This window comes from Fragaria vesca, linkage group LG6 (genome assembly GCF_000184155.1).
Source record: "Fragaria vesca subsp. vesca linkage group LG6, FraVesHawaii_1.0, whole genome shotgun sequence".
NCBI lineage: Eukaryota > Viridiplantae > Streptophyta > Magnoliopsida > Rosales > Rosaceae > Fragaria > Fragaria vesca.
The window spans coordinates 4,133,622-4,149,757 of NC_020496.1; the positions used below are offsets into that span (position 1 = coordinate 4,133,622).

General features: G+C 37.4%; 2 protein-coding genes across 2 annotated transcripts; both read left to right on the plus strand.

The window, feature by feature from the left end:
• Positions 1–2,021: 2,021 nt before the first annotated feature.
• On the plus strand, positions 2,022–6,743 carry LOC101293105 (probable receptor-like protein kinase At5g18500-like). The gene is made up of 9 exons (XM_004302288.1): positions 2,022–2,334; positions 2,456–2,562; positions 2,951–3,635; positions 3,725–3,829; positions 4,049–4,171; positions 4,240–4,410; positions 4,568–4,697; positions 5,584–5,796; positions 6,340–6,743. The coding sequence occupies exons 3-9, from the start codon at positions 2,971–2,973 to the stop codon at positions 6,463–6,465; spliced, it is 1,533 nt and encodes a 510-aa protein (XP_004302336.1). The 5' UTR covers positions 2,022–2,334; positions 2,456–2,562; positions 2,951–2,970; the 3' UTR covers positions 6,466–6,743.
• Positions 6,744–8,482: 1,739 nt separating this feature from the next.
• LOC101293405 (pleiotropic drug resistance protein 3-like) lies at positions 8,483–15,665 on the plus strand. Its single transcript, XM_004302289.1, has 24 exons — positions 8,483–8,858; positions 9,151–9,281; positions 9,457–9,542; positions 9,671–9,755; positions 9,858–10,017; positions 10,110–10,186; positions 10,313–10,366; positions 10,456–10,546; positions 10,658–10,959; positions 11,034–11,312; positions 11,426–11,739; positions 11,911–12,071; positions 12,158–12,261; positions 12,350–12,503; positions 12,623–12,745; positions 12,847–12,917; positions 13,019–13,351; positions 13,449–13,739; positions 13,858–13,941; positions 14,057–14,190; positions 14,293–14,520; positions 14,656–14,827; positions 14,916–15,170; positions 15,271–15,665. The coding sequence occupies exons 1-24, from the start codon at positions 8,483–8,485 to the stop codon at positions 15,535–15,537; spliced, it is 4,332 nt and encodes a 1,443-aa protein (XP_004302337.1). The 3' UTR covers positions 15,538–15,665.
• The last annotated feature ends 471 nt before the right edge of the window (positions 15,666–16,136 follow it).

Here is a 16,136-nt window from a genome sequence, read left to right on the forward strand (position 1 = left end):
GCCATGAAAAATTTGCAGCTTGCTGTTGCTGACAACTTGAACCAGATACATACACACCAAGTTTTGTTAGCAGTCTTCGACCAGAAATAAAGATAAATTTGCCAGCAGTCATTTCCCTCTTAATTATATATTTTTTGGCCATGCCAGTACGTACTAGTATAAGCTATTAGTATCTTCCATACTTTATTTTTCTTATATATGTTTTCACTCTTTTTCTTCCTAAAATTAAGTTGGTCACGTATAGGAAATCTATGAGGCCAGGAGATAAAGCAATACTATTTATCTTCGGGTTTCAGGAAGGTATCTTAATGAAAAGTGAAAAATACATGATGATCATGTAATTTTTTCTTGAAAAGATGCTACTGTTGCATCATTTCACTGTTCTAGCTAGTATGGAGTTTTTGTGCATGACATGCATTTCTGTTTCATAATTGTTGTGAATTGTGTATTCAGCATATTTATGGTGAACCAAATTTCCTAGTTGTGGCGCCACATGCCTTATTGTCTCGTGACCCACTCTTTCTTTGTTGGTTGAGACATGAGAGATTGTACACCATGCTCTTTCATGAGATGTTACAATCTTCTCGTAGTGAATGTTAATAAATCAAGAAAAATACGTACACTAACAATACGTATAATGAATGGACGATTATATACTTGTATGCTTATCGATCATTAGTTAGTCCGTTAACTAAATAAGGTCGATTAACTTATAATTTATAGCAAAAAATTACACGCTTATTATTTGATAGTTAAATAATTACACGGTGATTGGTCGATAATCTCATCAATATACAAAGGTTATAATTTTGTTAGTTAGATACAATGTGATTTACAGATTTACTAATTGATCGATACTGAAAATTTATGGGAACCTATTAATAGAAAAAAATGCATTTTAAATTTTATCTATAAATTTCTTTGTGATCATTGATGGAAATGGAACAACATTGGCATTCTTCATGATTGATGACTCCCATAAGAGGAAACAAAAGCTTTAGATGTTACTATCTACATGAGTCAGCTATGAAGTAGACGCCAGGGCCACACAGTACCGACTATATTCTTCAATTCACTAGGAGTTTGCTTCAGTAGCATGACCTATATATCCAGCAATTGTTAACTGTTTATTTCTCACCAAAGACAGATAAAATTTGACTCTATATGAAATTATAGTTAGTTTTGATTAGATTGGACGAGCCCTAACATTCAGTGCTAAAAGGGTACATGTTCCCATTTCAAGAGAAGAATATGAAGAGAAATTAGCAAGCAAATGGCTATTTCCACCTTACAATCAGGACATTTAGGCATTTCTTTCTTATAATTTCGATGGGTAAACTGGTCAAGTGCTTATCGTTCACACGTTCAATTTTGATATCATTAATTGTGTCAACAACTCATTAGAATTCAAACATTAGTCATTCATAAGCTACCGTCCGATATTTATGTGTCTATCCATCATTCTTGGCAAAGCCATAGTTGTAAACGGGAGGGAATCTCGTAATGATATGTAAATCAATAGTTTCAGAACAATTCATACATGTATCAATAATTTATGCAAGAATCTCGTTTCGATTTCTCATTTGTTTTCCCATTGACCTTAAAAAAACACAAAAACAAGGTTGGTATAGAAATTCTAATAGCAATTCCAACATATTCATCAAGACAACTGCTAACAGATTGCATTTCAACTCCATATCTCACTTAATGCCTTAGCTTTGAACAGTTGTAATACCTCAATAGAGATGTTTGGCTTGACCATTTGACCAAGTAACCTACTTACTTAGAGAGAATCACCTTCCAAAAGAAGCAGAGCTGTGCCTACAGTGACATCAACAATATGTAGCGCCCCACGTAAACACTATACTAGCCAACAGGTATACCAATCAATTCCAATAGAGTAATAACAATTTTAATAATACTCCCAAAAAAAAAGTGAGAGAGGAAAATATTAAAGTGAAAGGACTGATAATCAGTCATGTTCATAACAGATCAAGGAAAACCCAATAAGTACATCACAGAATTCCATGCTTCTGTTTTACTGTATGTTCTTATGTGATACTTGTACAAAGGCAACATCATCATCATCTATCTATCTCAGTTCTGAAATCACCACCTACCACTGATAACTCCATTCCTTCTTCTTCTTTTTATATATCCCCACCATTCACTTAACACAACTTCTCTTTCCATGTTTGCACAACTGAACGATCTCACTTGCTGTTTTTGGATTTGGGTTTTTGAGAAGGTCCAAGGCTGGTGGTGCCTGAAAGCTCCATCTCCGCTTAGATTCAGATTTCAGAAGCACATTTGACCCACACAGAGGAAACCCATGTAGGTTTTCTAGTTCTGTTGGCTATATATGTTATTATTATTTTTCGTCAAGTGGGCTCATTTGGCTTTTGTTTATTGAGGCTTACCTGACATAGGTTTCTGGGTTCTTTTTTGTGGTCAGAGATCTGGAATTGTGGGTTTGATACCTTGGTTTTGGATAAGGAATGTCGAACTGGTTTCAAAGATCTGGCATTTCGAGGTTGCTGTTTTGAGACACTTTATAGAGAGGTAAAGAAGATGACTTTGTCCTTTGAATTATTGAGACAGAATGATATAGTTCATATTGCTGTGATGGTGAAGTGGAATATGTGAAATCTAACCTCGTCTAGTTGACATTTGAGTTGTTATCTGGTATATTGTTTATAATATGATCTGTTCATATGCGTGTTCAACTGTTTTGTTCTGCTCTTGTACTTTGATTTCTGGGCTTGCTTTGTTATTTGGTCTATGTTGTTTTTGCAAGTTCTCTCCTTTATTGTTATTTGGTGAAATTGGTGCAAAAAGATTGTAACTTTATCCGTGCTAGAGAATAATGGATTTGAAAGAACAGATTTTGATTTGATGCTATGAATTATGAAACAGAAGCAATGTTGATGTGAGATTTTGCTATGTGTAGGCATCTCAGCATCTAATAGAATGGCCTCTGATCTCAAAGCAGAGTTATCCAAGGAAGCTTTTTTGGGTCTGAAGGTCTGGGAAGTGATTGGAATAGCTGTTGCATTGTTTATCATAATAATCCTCACTGTGCTATCACTATGCCTTACTTCGCGTAAGAAATCGAGAAAAGCCGGGGCCAGGATTCCCCACAGTCAAATTCCAACTGTCTCAAAAGAAATTAAGGAAGTTCGAGTGGAGCAAATAACTGCCAGTGAATTTGTTCCCCGTGATGGAATTCTTCTTACCATTCATGACAAATCCAGCGATAGAGAATCAGATAAGGTTATGGTCCATCTGGGTATGGGAAAGTCAAAGAATGGAGAGAATAGTAGTCGGTCAGGTTCATTTAATCATTTAGAAAAAGATGGGGGAGAGTCTCAATCTGGAGAAGAAGGGAGTTCTACCACGGGTACAGGGTACAAGCCTTCTTCATCATATCCCATAACTGCTCCATCTCCTCTAGTTGGTCTGCCTGAATTCTCGCACTTGGGTTGGGGCCACTGGTTTACATTAAGGGACCTTGAGCTAGCAACAAGCAGGTTTTCAAAGGAAAATGTTCTTGGCGAGGGTGGATATGGAGTTGTTTACCGGGGAAATCTCATTAATGGAACTCCTGTTGCAGTTAAAAAGATCCTAAACAACCTGTGAGTTGACAGTTATCTCCTGATTTAATTGTGTTTTGTCCACTCATGTTGCCATGTATTTGTATTGACCTGAACTGTTATTTCTTTAGTGGCCAAGCAGAGAAGGAATTTAGAGTGGAAGTTGAAGCAATTGGCCATGTCCGCCACAAGAATTTGGTTCGTCTTTTGGGATACTGCGTTGAAGGGACTCACAGGTACCACTTTGTTTTGAAGCAAACAAGTTTATGTAATTTATTGATTCCATGATTTGGATCTAAATGGGTTATTGAAGTACATGTAGTTCACTGGAACTTGAATGGAGGAGGAGGGGGAAGAATCATTTGTGGCATACTCTTCTAAGATGTTATACAATAGCAACAGTATGTTAGTCATGCAAAATATTATTTTACCCTGATTTTTCTTTTAAATTTCAGGATGTTGGTCTATGAGTATGTCAACAATGGAAACTTGGAGCAGTGGCTTCATGGAGCTATGCGTCACCATGGATATCTCACTTGGGAAGCCCGTATAAAGGTTCTCCTTGGAACAGCAAAAGCGTAAGTCAAATTATTTATGTTCTTTTGATACCAAGCTGTTCTTATTTAACAAAATATACTTTTTGCAGTCTTGCTTATCTACACGAGGCCATTGAACCAAAAGTGATACATCGAGACATTAAATCAAGCAATATATTGATTGATGACGAATTCAATTCCAAGGTATCTGATTTTGGCCTGGCCAAGCTGCTGGGTGCAGGAACAAGTCACGTGACAACTCGTGTTATGGGAACCTTTGGGTTAGTATTCTTTCTAGAGCATGGCCGCTTTTCCCCTGATAAATGATTTGTGTTCAATATTGGATGTTCACAATATATATTGATAGACTGATCAGAGATTAGTCATTCCTCATTTCTGACTCTTAATCCAAGTTTTACCACAATTTTGTTTTTTCAGATACGTGGCCCCTGAATATGCTAATTCTGGACTTTTGAATGAAAAGAGTGACGTCTATAGCTTTGGTGTTTTGCTCTTAGAAGCCATCACTGGAAGAGATCCTGTGGACTATGGTCGCCCTGCTGCTGAGGTATTCAAAAGCTTTAACATATGCTATATTCGAAGTTAATTTAATCATCCTATTAACCACATTTGTGTCAGCACAGAATTGAAGGCACATGAGGTAAGTTAGATTTACATTTAGTAAAAATATTAAATAATGAATGGTGAACAGTTACAATTGGAAAATTAAACCCCTTAATTTAGTTTGGAATGCAGATTTTCTGAGCCAATATTGGTCCTCTGTTAAACTGACAATTTCTGTTGAGTATAGTTGGCTGATCCCACCTGAGGAGTGATGGGTAGCATTTACTTTGATTTCCAAACAATATTTGAGAGGCAGACATGTACTATAGAATCTATATATGCATTTAAGAGCCGGTTGTGCATAGAAAGTTAGAAACAACCATTCCTACTGAATGGTTACCTAGACAACTCAACTATGACCTTGACCTTGACAAATTCCCAGATGTCTATACTCTAGACAGAAAATGGTCAGCATGACTGTCCAACTGCTTCGGATATCCTTGCCTGTTTTTAGTAACTCCAGGTTCTACTGTAACAAGTGTATTCTACCATCGTAGCCCAGTTTATCAGTCCAATGCTTCCACAGTACCAATAGTCCAATACTTCAATGTCGGCCACAGAAGCTAATGTTTTATGCCCTAGAAGGGTTATGCACCAGTAGTTTTTGACATAGTTAGACTAGATAGACCCAGCAACATGACTGTGAGGCAAAGCTTATCTATAACTCTATGCAGAAAGTCATAATTGTACTCATGAGTTGCTTCTGTGTCAATTAAAGAAATAATGGTTATTTTGCTTTTTTCTCATTTCATGTAATCTTCTGAATATCTATTTTTTGCTGGATAACTGTGTGGAAGTTTTATTTAATGCTGTCTCTTAAACTCTCACAGGTAAACCTTGTTGATTGGCTTAAAATGATGGTTGGAAGCAGAAGATCAGAAGAAGTGGTGGACCCAAACATCGAAGTCAGACCATCAACAAGAGCCTTGAAACGAGCTCTCTTGACTGCTTTGAGGTGTGTTGATCCAGATTCTGAAAAACGACCCAAGATGAGTCAAGTTGTCCGTATGCTTGAGTCCGAGGAGTATCCTATACCAAGAGAGGTCAGTTTCTTGAACTTCGTAACACATGTTATCATGGATTGCAAGTTTTATTCATGTATTGGTAGAGAGAAAGAACCCACATTTCCAATTTGGTTCAGCTACCTTGAATAAAAATCTAATTCCATGCTCTTGCTAGATTTGTTTATTTGGCAATTGTGACATCTTCTCAAACATATCACCTGCCTTGGTATTTCCTTTCATTAACAAGACAGAAGAAATCTCTTTCTTTCATCAACTAAATCAAATGTTAACCTAATGACCAAATGCTTTCCCTGCCAAACATAACTGATTCTCCATTGCACTTTTTCATGCTTTTTTGCTGAGTTTCTCTCTCAATCTTCATCTCTTCATTTTGTTTTCCGATGTTCTAAACCGTTCTCTTTTCAAAGCTTATGGGATTTCGAGGCTTTTTACCTTGTAATGATCCCCACAGTATTGATTGAGAAAGGCTAGCTAATGACTAGATATCTGAGTTTTAAAAATTAATCTCAGCACAGATTTTTCAGCTATTTTCTGAGTACAAGTCTTCTTCTTGCTGATCAGGATCGAAGGAACCGAAGAACTCAAGCCGGTAGCATGGAGATCGACTCCCAAAAGGAAAATTCAGATACTGATCGGAGTGATTATCCTGTTTCAAGATCAGAAAGTAAAGACTACCAACAGCGATAATAAAACCAGTAGTTGATTTCAGGATCTGAGAAGTATATCGAGGGTAATTCACGATATTTATTTTTTCTACTCTTAAAATTCTTGGGTTTGACGAGCTCGTACTATCTAGGACATGGGGAAGGGGTTCATGTGGGAGAGGAGGTGGTCCTCATATTCTTTGTTTCTATCTTCCCTTCCCCCATTTTTTTCCTTGTAGATTAAGAGATATATATTGTTTGTGTATGGAAGTGGTGGTGTTTGTGTGTACAGAGTTGTTGATCATCAAATTTGTTGGATGCAATGCTCCTCTTTAGTCTGCTTGCCTAAATTTGACCAACCAATGGAGTTAACATTGGATCTTTCTGAAAGCTACTGCATGTGACTGTAAATGATCAATATGGAAAAGATAGATAATAAACTAAAATGAAGCATCTACCTCTGTTCAAACTTCAGGCAGAGAGAAACCTTTGAGATAAAAAAGAGTGGGAAGTTGAATACTTGTTGCTTTCAAGAATCAGTAACTATGAGGTTGTTATGACGCCTTGGAATTTCATTCGTCTGTGAAACAAAGGTTTCAACATTTTACTATGTCGTGGTTTCGGGAGAAAATAACTGTGAGCAACAGCAATATATGTTTCAGCAGAGCGGTGCAACGCCACGCAAAACCGCTCTTTGAGCCCGATGTCGTCTTCTCTTCTCTGGATACTCTCCTTATATTGGCACAATTTGAGGGGCAACATCGTCGCGACACTGTTCGCTTATATATATACAGATAGAGATATATTTTTCCCTGTCATTGTTGCCTTCAGGTCTTGGTCTTAAGTCAGGCATCCAATTTGTTCATATCCGAGATGAATGCTGAGAACTAGCCTCAGCAAAAAACCTAGCAATGTTCTGTCCTACTGAGGTGATTTTTTTTTTGGCCGACACTGCTTCATATGTTAAAATATATTTCTGAGCATCAGCAACTTTCACCGGTATAATGCCTCTGCCTGTTTGATTGCAGGGTAGGCTGTTGTTTGCAGAATCTGCTGAGCATCAATTCAGTTGTGTTCCAAGTCCTATGACTTTAAGGTAACAATATTTTACTGCACTTTCCTCTCTACATAAGAACATGGTGAGTTATAATGTATGAAAAGGAGGGGTGTGGCAACAAAGATTCAAATATACTGACAGATAGGCTCATAATGCATAACTCATGGAACGATGCATGGTTATCTTGTATATCTTACCAAGCAAGGCAATTATTTGTTTTGTTAATTCGACTTCTCTTTGTTTAGTCAAATTGCTAATGATAATTAAGTACAAATATTTCGTCACCTTTCTGTTTAATAATTTCTAACATGTGGTGCGTAAGAAAGGATAGAGTTATGCAGAAGCTCATGTCATGCTTAATTATTTCCCAAGTATCTTCTCTGTTAAGACTCCATTGAATTAGTCAGCTCAATATTAGATCACACTGACTTTGAACTTTGGTCAGTCAACCAAGGAACTACTAATTTTGATTTTTGAGATATGGTAAGTTTGATCCTTGGCAGCGGTATCGTTGCAATGGTTACTTGGCCAGACTGCAGTTATATAATCGATATTAATTCGAAATTTACTTGCTCAAAACACAAAAGTGTGTAGTTTGACTGAAATTGTGCTGAATCCATCAGAATGCAGAAATGTCAGATACATTCACATATTGAAGCCGGGGATTACAAAGGCGTGTTGATCCCAGATCCTGATTGTAACTTAAACCATTAGTTGATTAATCTAAATAGATTATTTAAGATCAATCCTGAAAAGGTCCACAATTCTCCCAGTAACAAGCTATGTGTTACATACTAACTCACATATCTGGTTTTGTATTTATTTATTTTTCTGTTTTGAATTTCTTCCTTCAGGTATGTATATTCTAACAAGCATCAGTTTTCAACTTACGTTTTCAACTTGCTTGGACAGCAAGGATAAGAAGAAATGCCAGCAAAGAATCCTGCATATTTATATACTCCTCCAGTCAGTTATTCTACAAATTGTCCCAAAGTTAACAACTATGGCACAGATGGTTGGCAGAGATGACATAGAGTCGCTGAGAATTGAGTTGGAAGAGATAGGAAGAAGCTTCAGGTCATCAATTCAGAGTCAGAACTCCAGCTTTCGAGCCAATTCAACATTGAGTTCTGCCAAAGATGACACTGATGCTCAATATGCTGTGCAGTGGGAAGCCATTGAGAGACTGCCAACTTTTGAACGGCTCAAGTCATCTTTGTTTGACAAGGGTGATGATGGAAGTGAACTTGATGGTGAAGGAAAGCGGGTGGTTGATGTTACCAAGCTTGGAGCTATGGAAAAGCATGTCTTCATAGAAAAGCTCATCAAGCACATTGAGAATGACAACCTTCGTCTCTTGCGAAAAATTAGAAAAAGGGATCGACAAGTAAGCCCTTCCTCCTTTTTGGCATGCCTGCTTGTTATGTATGTTTCAAACTTTCAATTTAAATGGAGTTAATACTGCACTTCAAGATGTATGTTTGAACGGTATACTTTTAGTCTTCATAGTTCATACCAGTGGATACTGCATTGCAGTGATAGAGAAATTTTTATAGTCAAGTCAGACAAGGTGTTGTTGATATTTCTGGTGTGCTGATAGTACATTGAATGGTTGTACTCCTTCTGTTTCTATTCATTCATGTGGTAAATTGGGATTCATCCTGAACTTTTTTGGTAGGGTTGGAGTAAAATTGCCCACTGTGGAGGTGAGGTATAAGAATCTGAGTGTGGAAGCAGTGTGTGAGGTAGTTCATGGAAAGCCCCTCCCAACTCTTTGGAACTCTGTCAGAAGCACACTTTCTGTAAGTAGAAAAAAGTTTATTCTAGACTATATATGCAACAGATTGTGTCAAACAATATAATTAGGATTTAGGATGCTCATCTTTTTGTGCTTCCAGAGTATAGTAGCTTACAAGCACTATATATGTTCAACTCAGCTTCATGACATCTAAACATGGTTTTGAATTTTCTGCACAGCTCTTCACCAAGTTTCCAGGTTCGAAGACACATGAGGCCAAGATAAGTATTATCAAAGACTTTTGCGGTTCAATAAAGCCTGGAAGGTAGGCTAGCATCAATCTTTTTACTAAGTTCAACTTAACTAATTGAACTTTCTCTTGATCTTTGGATATTTGATGCAAAAGAACAATTGCCTTAGTGGACCTTTGGGTGCTTAATCATTCTATTGCAGGTTAACTTTACTGCTTGGTCCCCCAGGATGTGGGAAGACCTCCTTTTTAAAGGCTCTATCAGGGAATCTAGAAAAATCACTCAAGGTTTTGTAGTATCTTTATACTTGAATGTCTTTGTAATGAGTTGATATGAGAAGTTTGTTTTCTTACTTCATAGTTGTTTGTTTTGTTCAATGACTATTTCAGTTCTCTGGTGAAGTTACTTACAATGGACTGAAGCTAGCAGAGTTCGTTCCCCAGAAAACGTCAGCTTACATAAGCCAGTTTGACCTGCATATTCCTCAGATGACTGTCAGGGAAATACTTGATTTTTCAGCCCGCTGTCAGGGTGTTGGAAGCCGAGCCGGTATGTTTTTCTGAGTTCTACATGATTGGTATTAGTTGTATGTAACCTATTGATGCAGGATAATAGTGTTTATTTCTTTTCTGCCTACAAAGACATTATGCTGGAAGTCAGTAAAAGAGAGAAGGAGGCAGGAATTATTCCAGATCCAGATACAGATACCTACATGAAGGTACTTCATGCTTTTTTGCTATCATCCTTTCCTTGTTTACAAGTTCATTTGTATCTTGCACCTCCTGTTATGGATCAAGGTTATGCTGCCTTTGATGATTATAACAATTAGATTAATTCCTAACAGGCTATTTCTCTCCAAGGACTAAAAAGAACCCTCCAGACGGACTACATTTTGAAGGTCATTCTCTTCAATTTTGACTCTCTTTTCCAATAATGTGTGTCTGCAGCTCTGCATAATATTTTTTCGTCATGGTCATCGTTTTGCAGATCCTTGGACTTGATGTATGTGCTGACACTCTAGTTGGAGATGCAATGCTTAGAGGTATCTCTGGTGGTCAAAAGAAGAGGTTGACAACAGGTAATGCAAATAGAGATTGGTCATAATAAATATTTGCTTGTTCTACTGAGCTGACTGATTAGCAACATCTACTTTGACCCTACCTTATGGATGTGAATGGTAATTTTTCAGCGGAGATGATCATTGGCCCCACAAAAGCTTTGTTCATGGATGAAATAACAAATGGCCTAGACAGTTCCACTGCATTCCAAATTGTTGCTTGTCTTCAGCAGCTGGTGCATATAACAGATTCTACTCTATTAGTTTCTCTTCTTCAGCCAGCACCCGAGGCGTTTGAGCTTTTTGATGACCTTATTCTAATGTCAGAAGGGAAGATTGTTTATCAGGGTCAACGGGATCATGTCTTGGAATTTTTTGAGGATTGTGGGTTTAAGTGTCCCGAGAGGAAAGGGGTTGCTGATTTCATCCAAGAGGCAAGTGAATTGCAGCATATGATGTTTTTGCATTTCTGCATATTGAAGCAGCAATTAACATCTTAGTTCTGCAGGTAATCTCTAAGAAAGATCAAGCACACTATTGGTACCGCACAGAACCTCATAATTATGTCTCAGTTGATATGTTCTCAAAAAAATTCAAGGCATCTTCTTTTGGGAAGAAGCTAGATGAGGATCTCATAGAGCCATTTGACAAGCTTCAAGACAACAACAATGCTCTTTCCTTTAGTGTGTATTCTCTTTCGAAATGGGAACTTTTTAGAGCTTGTTCATCAAGAGAACTCCTTCTCATGAAGAGGAATTCTTTTATCTACGTATTCAAGACAGTTCAGGTCAAAGTTTGTGCTGTTGCATATTATACCTTTACACTCATTTGGGGGTTGAAAGTTCTATTATATGTGAAGCACTTGGGGATTCTGAGATGCTAACATTTTTTTCCCTGCAGCTTATTATCATTGCACTTATCACCATGACTGTATTTCTGAGGAGTCGTATGGATATTGATGTACTTCATGCAAACTCCTACATGGGTTCCCTATTCTTTGCTCTTACCATACTTCTCGTGGATGGAATTCCTGAGATGTCTATGACACTTCAAAGACTAGAAGTTTTCTATAAGCAGAAAGACCTGTGCTTTTATCCAGCTTGGGCTTATGCCATTCCAGCAACACTACTGAAAGTACCTGTTTCATTTGTAGAAGCCCTTGCTTGGACTTCTCTTACTTACTATGTCATTGGATACAGTCCTGAGTTCCAAAGGTGAATTCAAGTGAACAATAAGCTCATATTATTTCTACTTTTGATTTTTCTTTGAATTATTGTTATCTAATTGACATCCCATCTTAATATCTATAGAAGTTAGGTGCACAAGAATATATCACACTATGCTAATTGTGGCTGAACTTTTGTTATGATATAATTTTCTTTCAGGTTCATCCTCCAGTTCATTCTACTTTTTGCCGTCCATTTAACATCTATATCCATGTTTCGCTTCCTTGCATCATTCTTTCAGACCATGGTTGCCACAATGACAGCTGGTAGTTTCGCAATATTGTTTCTGTTACTGTTCAGCGGATTCATTATCAAAAAACGTAATGCTGTTTTATCTTTTCCCCCTTTCATTTTTAAAAATCAATGAAAGAATATAAATTCAAATCAGATATGTTGGTGCTTGCAGCTTCCATGCCTGGTTGGTTAGGGTGGGGATTTTGGCTTTCCCCTGTGACATATGGGGAGATAGGCCTCTCTGTGAACGAGTTTCTTTCTCCAAGATGGCAAACAGTGAGCAAAATACTATCATTTCTGTTCATTACTCTTATTTGACACAATTGAAAGTGCATTCTCTGACTTACTAATTATATTTCCTTAGATGCTATCAACAAATGTTACTGTCGGGCGTGAAACACTTAAAAGCCGTGGACTAAACTTTGATGGATATTTCTACTGGGTATCACTTGGTGCCTTATTTGGATTCACATTGATTTTCAACATAGGATTCATCTTGTCCTTGAGTTTCTTGAAGTGTAAGTAGTTAACTTCCTTTCCTCTTTCTTTTTTTTTTTTTTTTTTTTCTCTCTGTTATTGTATTTTAACTTGAGAACTGGAACTTGAAACACATTGGTTCCTCCCATTATACATTCAGCTCCAGGATCATCTCATGGTATAATTTCACATGAAAAACTTGCCCAAATTCAAAGAACTGACAATTCCCTTGATGATGCCCAAGTGAAAGAAAAGTCTAGAATTCATCCTTCTAAGACCACTGGTAATGCTTACAAATTTGACCATAAGCTTTTTGTTCCTTTATTTGTCTCCTACATATGATTCTACAGATCAAATTTTGACAGTGCCTTTTTCAATTAACAGGAAAGATGGTCTTACCCTTTACTCCATTGACAGTGGTGTTCCAAGATGTGCAATACTATGTTATTCCTATGGTACCCTATTTAGTATTAGTGTAAAGTTGATGTGTTTGTAGAGTTAATAGCTTTTCACATCACATGACATTGTTTATTTCTTGCTTATTGTCGTGTTCCAGGAAACCAGGGAGCCGGGATTTAGTCAGAAGAAACTTCAACTTCTAAGTGACATTACTGGGGCATTTAGACCTGGTGTTCTTACAGCATTGATGGGCGTCAGCGGCGCTGGGAAAACTACTCTTCTTGATGTTCTTGCAGGAAGAAAGACTACTGGCTACATTGAAGGGGACATAAAAATTGGTGGATATCCCAAGGTTCAAGAAACATTTGCTAGGGTGTTGGGTTACTGTGAGCAAACCGATGTTCATTCTCCACAAATCACTGTAGAGGAGTCTTTGATGTTTTCTGCTTGGCTGCGCCTGGCTTCTCAGATCGACTCAAAAACAAAAACTGTAAGTGTAAGACTGATATTTGTAGAATATTGTATCAGATGTTTGGTTCAGATACATTTTTGAGATAATAGTCTAAAAATACTGTCATATGTAACAGGAGTTTGTCAATGAAGTCCTTGAGACCATTGAGCTTGATGGAATAAAAGATTCCTTGGTTGGAATACCTGGTGTTAGTGGTCTATCAAATGAGCAGCGTAAGCGGCTTACAATTGCTGTTGAGCTTGTTTCAAATCCCTCCATAATCTTCATGGATGAGCCTACAACTGGTTTGGATGCAAGAGCTGCTGCAATAGTCATGCGAGCAGTGAAGAATGTATCTGATACGGGAAGAACAATTGTTTGCACCATCCACCAACCGAATATTGATATATTTGAAGCATTTGATGAGGTAAAACCAAAAGGCTTGGCTTCTAGCTGCATTATGCTTAGACAAGGTTGAAACAGTGAAGTGTATTGCAGCAACTTTATCAAATCTTGATGAGAAATTTCTTATTTTACAACTGAAGCTAATTCTTTTGAAAACTGGAGGGCATATGATCTACTCAGGACAGGTGGGTCAGCACTCGAGTAGAGTTATCGAGTATTTTCAGGTTAGACCGCTTCTGGTATCAGGACTGAACATACTAGTTGCTTTAAGCAAAATAAGTTTTAACAAACCATCGATCTGCTGAACTTTCTTTCTTTATAAATTAAACTTTATGGCAGAGTATTCCTGGGGTTCAAAAGATCAAAAGTAACTACAATCCAGCAACATGGATGTTAGACATCACTTCCACATCAGCTGAAGCTGAACTTGGTGTTAATTTTGCCCAAATATACAGAGAATCTAGTTTATATGAGTGAGTACAGTTACATCATTAATTATCTAGTTGAGTGGTATTGACTGACGTTAAAAATGTTTGCCTGATATGCATGACAGCTTTCCTATAATAACTTTGCAGGAATAATATAGAGCTTGCAAGACAGTTGAGTACTCCACCTCATGGTTCCAGAGATCTGCATTTTGCTACCCGATTTTCGCAAAATGGCTGGATGCAGTTCAAATCTTGCTTATGGAAGCAGCACTTGTCTTATTGGAGGAGTCCGTCATACAACTTGATGCGCATCATGCATACGGTGGTAGCAGCTCTAATTTTTGGAGCATTGTATTGGAACCAGGGGAGGAAAATGTAAGCCCTTATCTGTGCATGCATAATGGAAAATGATAGACAGAAGTGTTCTATTCTATTCTTAAGTTACAGTATTACTCAACTTATACCTAACCACCCCTTTTTCCATTTCAATGTGGTTCAATATTCTGTTAGAACCGACCAGCAGAACTTATTCAATATACTTGGTTCTATGTATACCGGTGTCATCTTCTTGGGCATAAATAACTGCGCAACCGTTCTGCGATATGTTGAAACGGAGAGAACTGTCATGTATCGTGAAAAATTTGTGGGGATGTATTCACCATTGGCCTTTTCATTGGCACAGGTACACTTTTCTTAAATGTACTTACAAGTTCTTGCTACTTGCCAGAAGCTTAAATTTGTTGTTGTGCTAAAGTTCTTGATATTTGTAGGTGGCGGTAGAAGTTCCCTATATATTGATCCAGGCAGTCATATTTATGATCATCACATATCCAATGATTGGATACTACGCTTCAGCATATAAGGTTTTCTGGTATTTCTATGCCATATTTTGTTCACTGCTATACTACAATTACATGGGAATGATGCTTGTCTCGTTGACACCAAACTTCATGGTAGCTGCAATTCTATCCTCAGTGTTCTACACATTGTATAACCTGTTTGCTGGTTTTCTGATTCCTAAGCCGGTAAGCCTAAGCCTACCCATTCTCATTAACATGTATAAATCCAAGTAGATAGCTATAGTAAAATCTAAAAGAAAATGAATTCGATATGTTATTCTTGCAGCAAATTCCAAAATGGTGGATTTGGTTGTACTATCTGACTCCCTCATCTTGGTCACTAAACGGTTTGCTCACTTCACAATATGGAGACATAAACACGGAGATTATCATATTTGGGGAACCCAAAACAGTGTCTGCCTTCTTGAAAGACTACTTTGGGTTTCACCATGATCAGTTGGCTCTGGTAGCAGTAGTTCTCATTGCATTTCCCATAACTTTTGCATCAATTTTCGCCTACTGCATTGGGCGGTTGAACTTCCAGAAAAGGTGATTGGGATCTCCTGTTCACATAGATCAGTATATATAGCCAGGAAATCAGTTCCTTGTAGTTTCTGTACCGCATATGGTTGTAACTTTATGTTTTAATGAATTAATCAATAATTGAAGGTAATCAGCACCATGTAGCTTGTGATGTTTCAAAGTGTGGTCTTTCTGGGAGCTTATCCGCTTGTCCACCTATATAGCTAGACTTGACATGTGCATACTACTAACGAAAACATTGGAGTACATATACAACCTGGTTTATATTAAAGGAAGAAAATCAGGTTCAAATGATTATTTGTATCAATGGAATGATTTCAGCTATTAGAGTGATTGTTGGATCAAAATTATATTTAGATAATTAGACTTGATACTTTCCTAGAATAGTTTCATTCTCATTGTATATATGTAAGAGTGCTGTATCTATTTTAGAGATCTATACACAAACCTTCATACTCATATTCTTATATGGTATCAGAGCACGGATCTTGGTGACTCTAGAGACTCATCCATCTTCCGCAAATACATCAAACACTATCAAACAAAACACTACCAAATCGACGTTATGGCCTACACAGAAGGACACATTGTCCAAAGCCCACAAACAAA

Coding starts and splice junctions, on each gene's coding strand:
- LOC101293105 (XM_004302288.1), top strand. CDS start 2,971: ATGGCCTCTGATCTCAAAGCAGAGTTATCCAAGGAAGCTTTTTTGGGT. Junction 3,636..3,724: donor AAAAAGATCCTAAACAACCT/GTGAGTTGACAG, acceptor TTATTTCTTTAG/TGGCCAAGCAGAGAAGGAAT. Junction 4,698..5,583: donor ATGGTCGCCCTGCTGCTGAG/GTATTCAAAAGC, acceptor AAACTCTCACAG/GTAAACCTTGTTGATTGGCT.
- LOC101293405 (XM_004302289.1), top strand. CDS start 8,483: ATGGCACAGATGGTTGGCAGAGATGACATAGAGTCGCTGAGAATTGAG. Junction 12,504..12,622: donor GTCCTTGAGTTTCTTGAAGT/GTAAGTAGTTAA, acceptor TTATACATTCAG/CTCCAGGATCATCTCATGGT. Junction 13,740..13,857: donor TATTTGAAGCATTTGATGAG/GTAAAACCAAAA, acceptor TTACAACTGAAG/CTAATTCTTTTGAAAACTGG.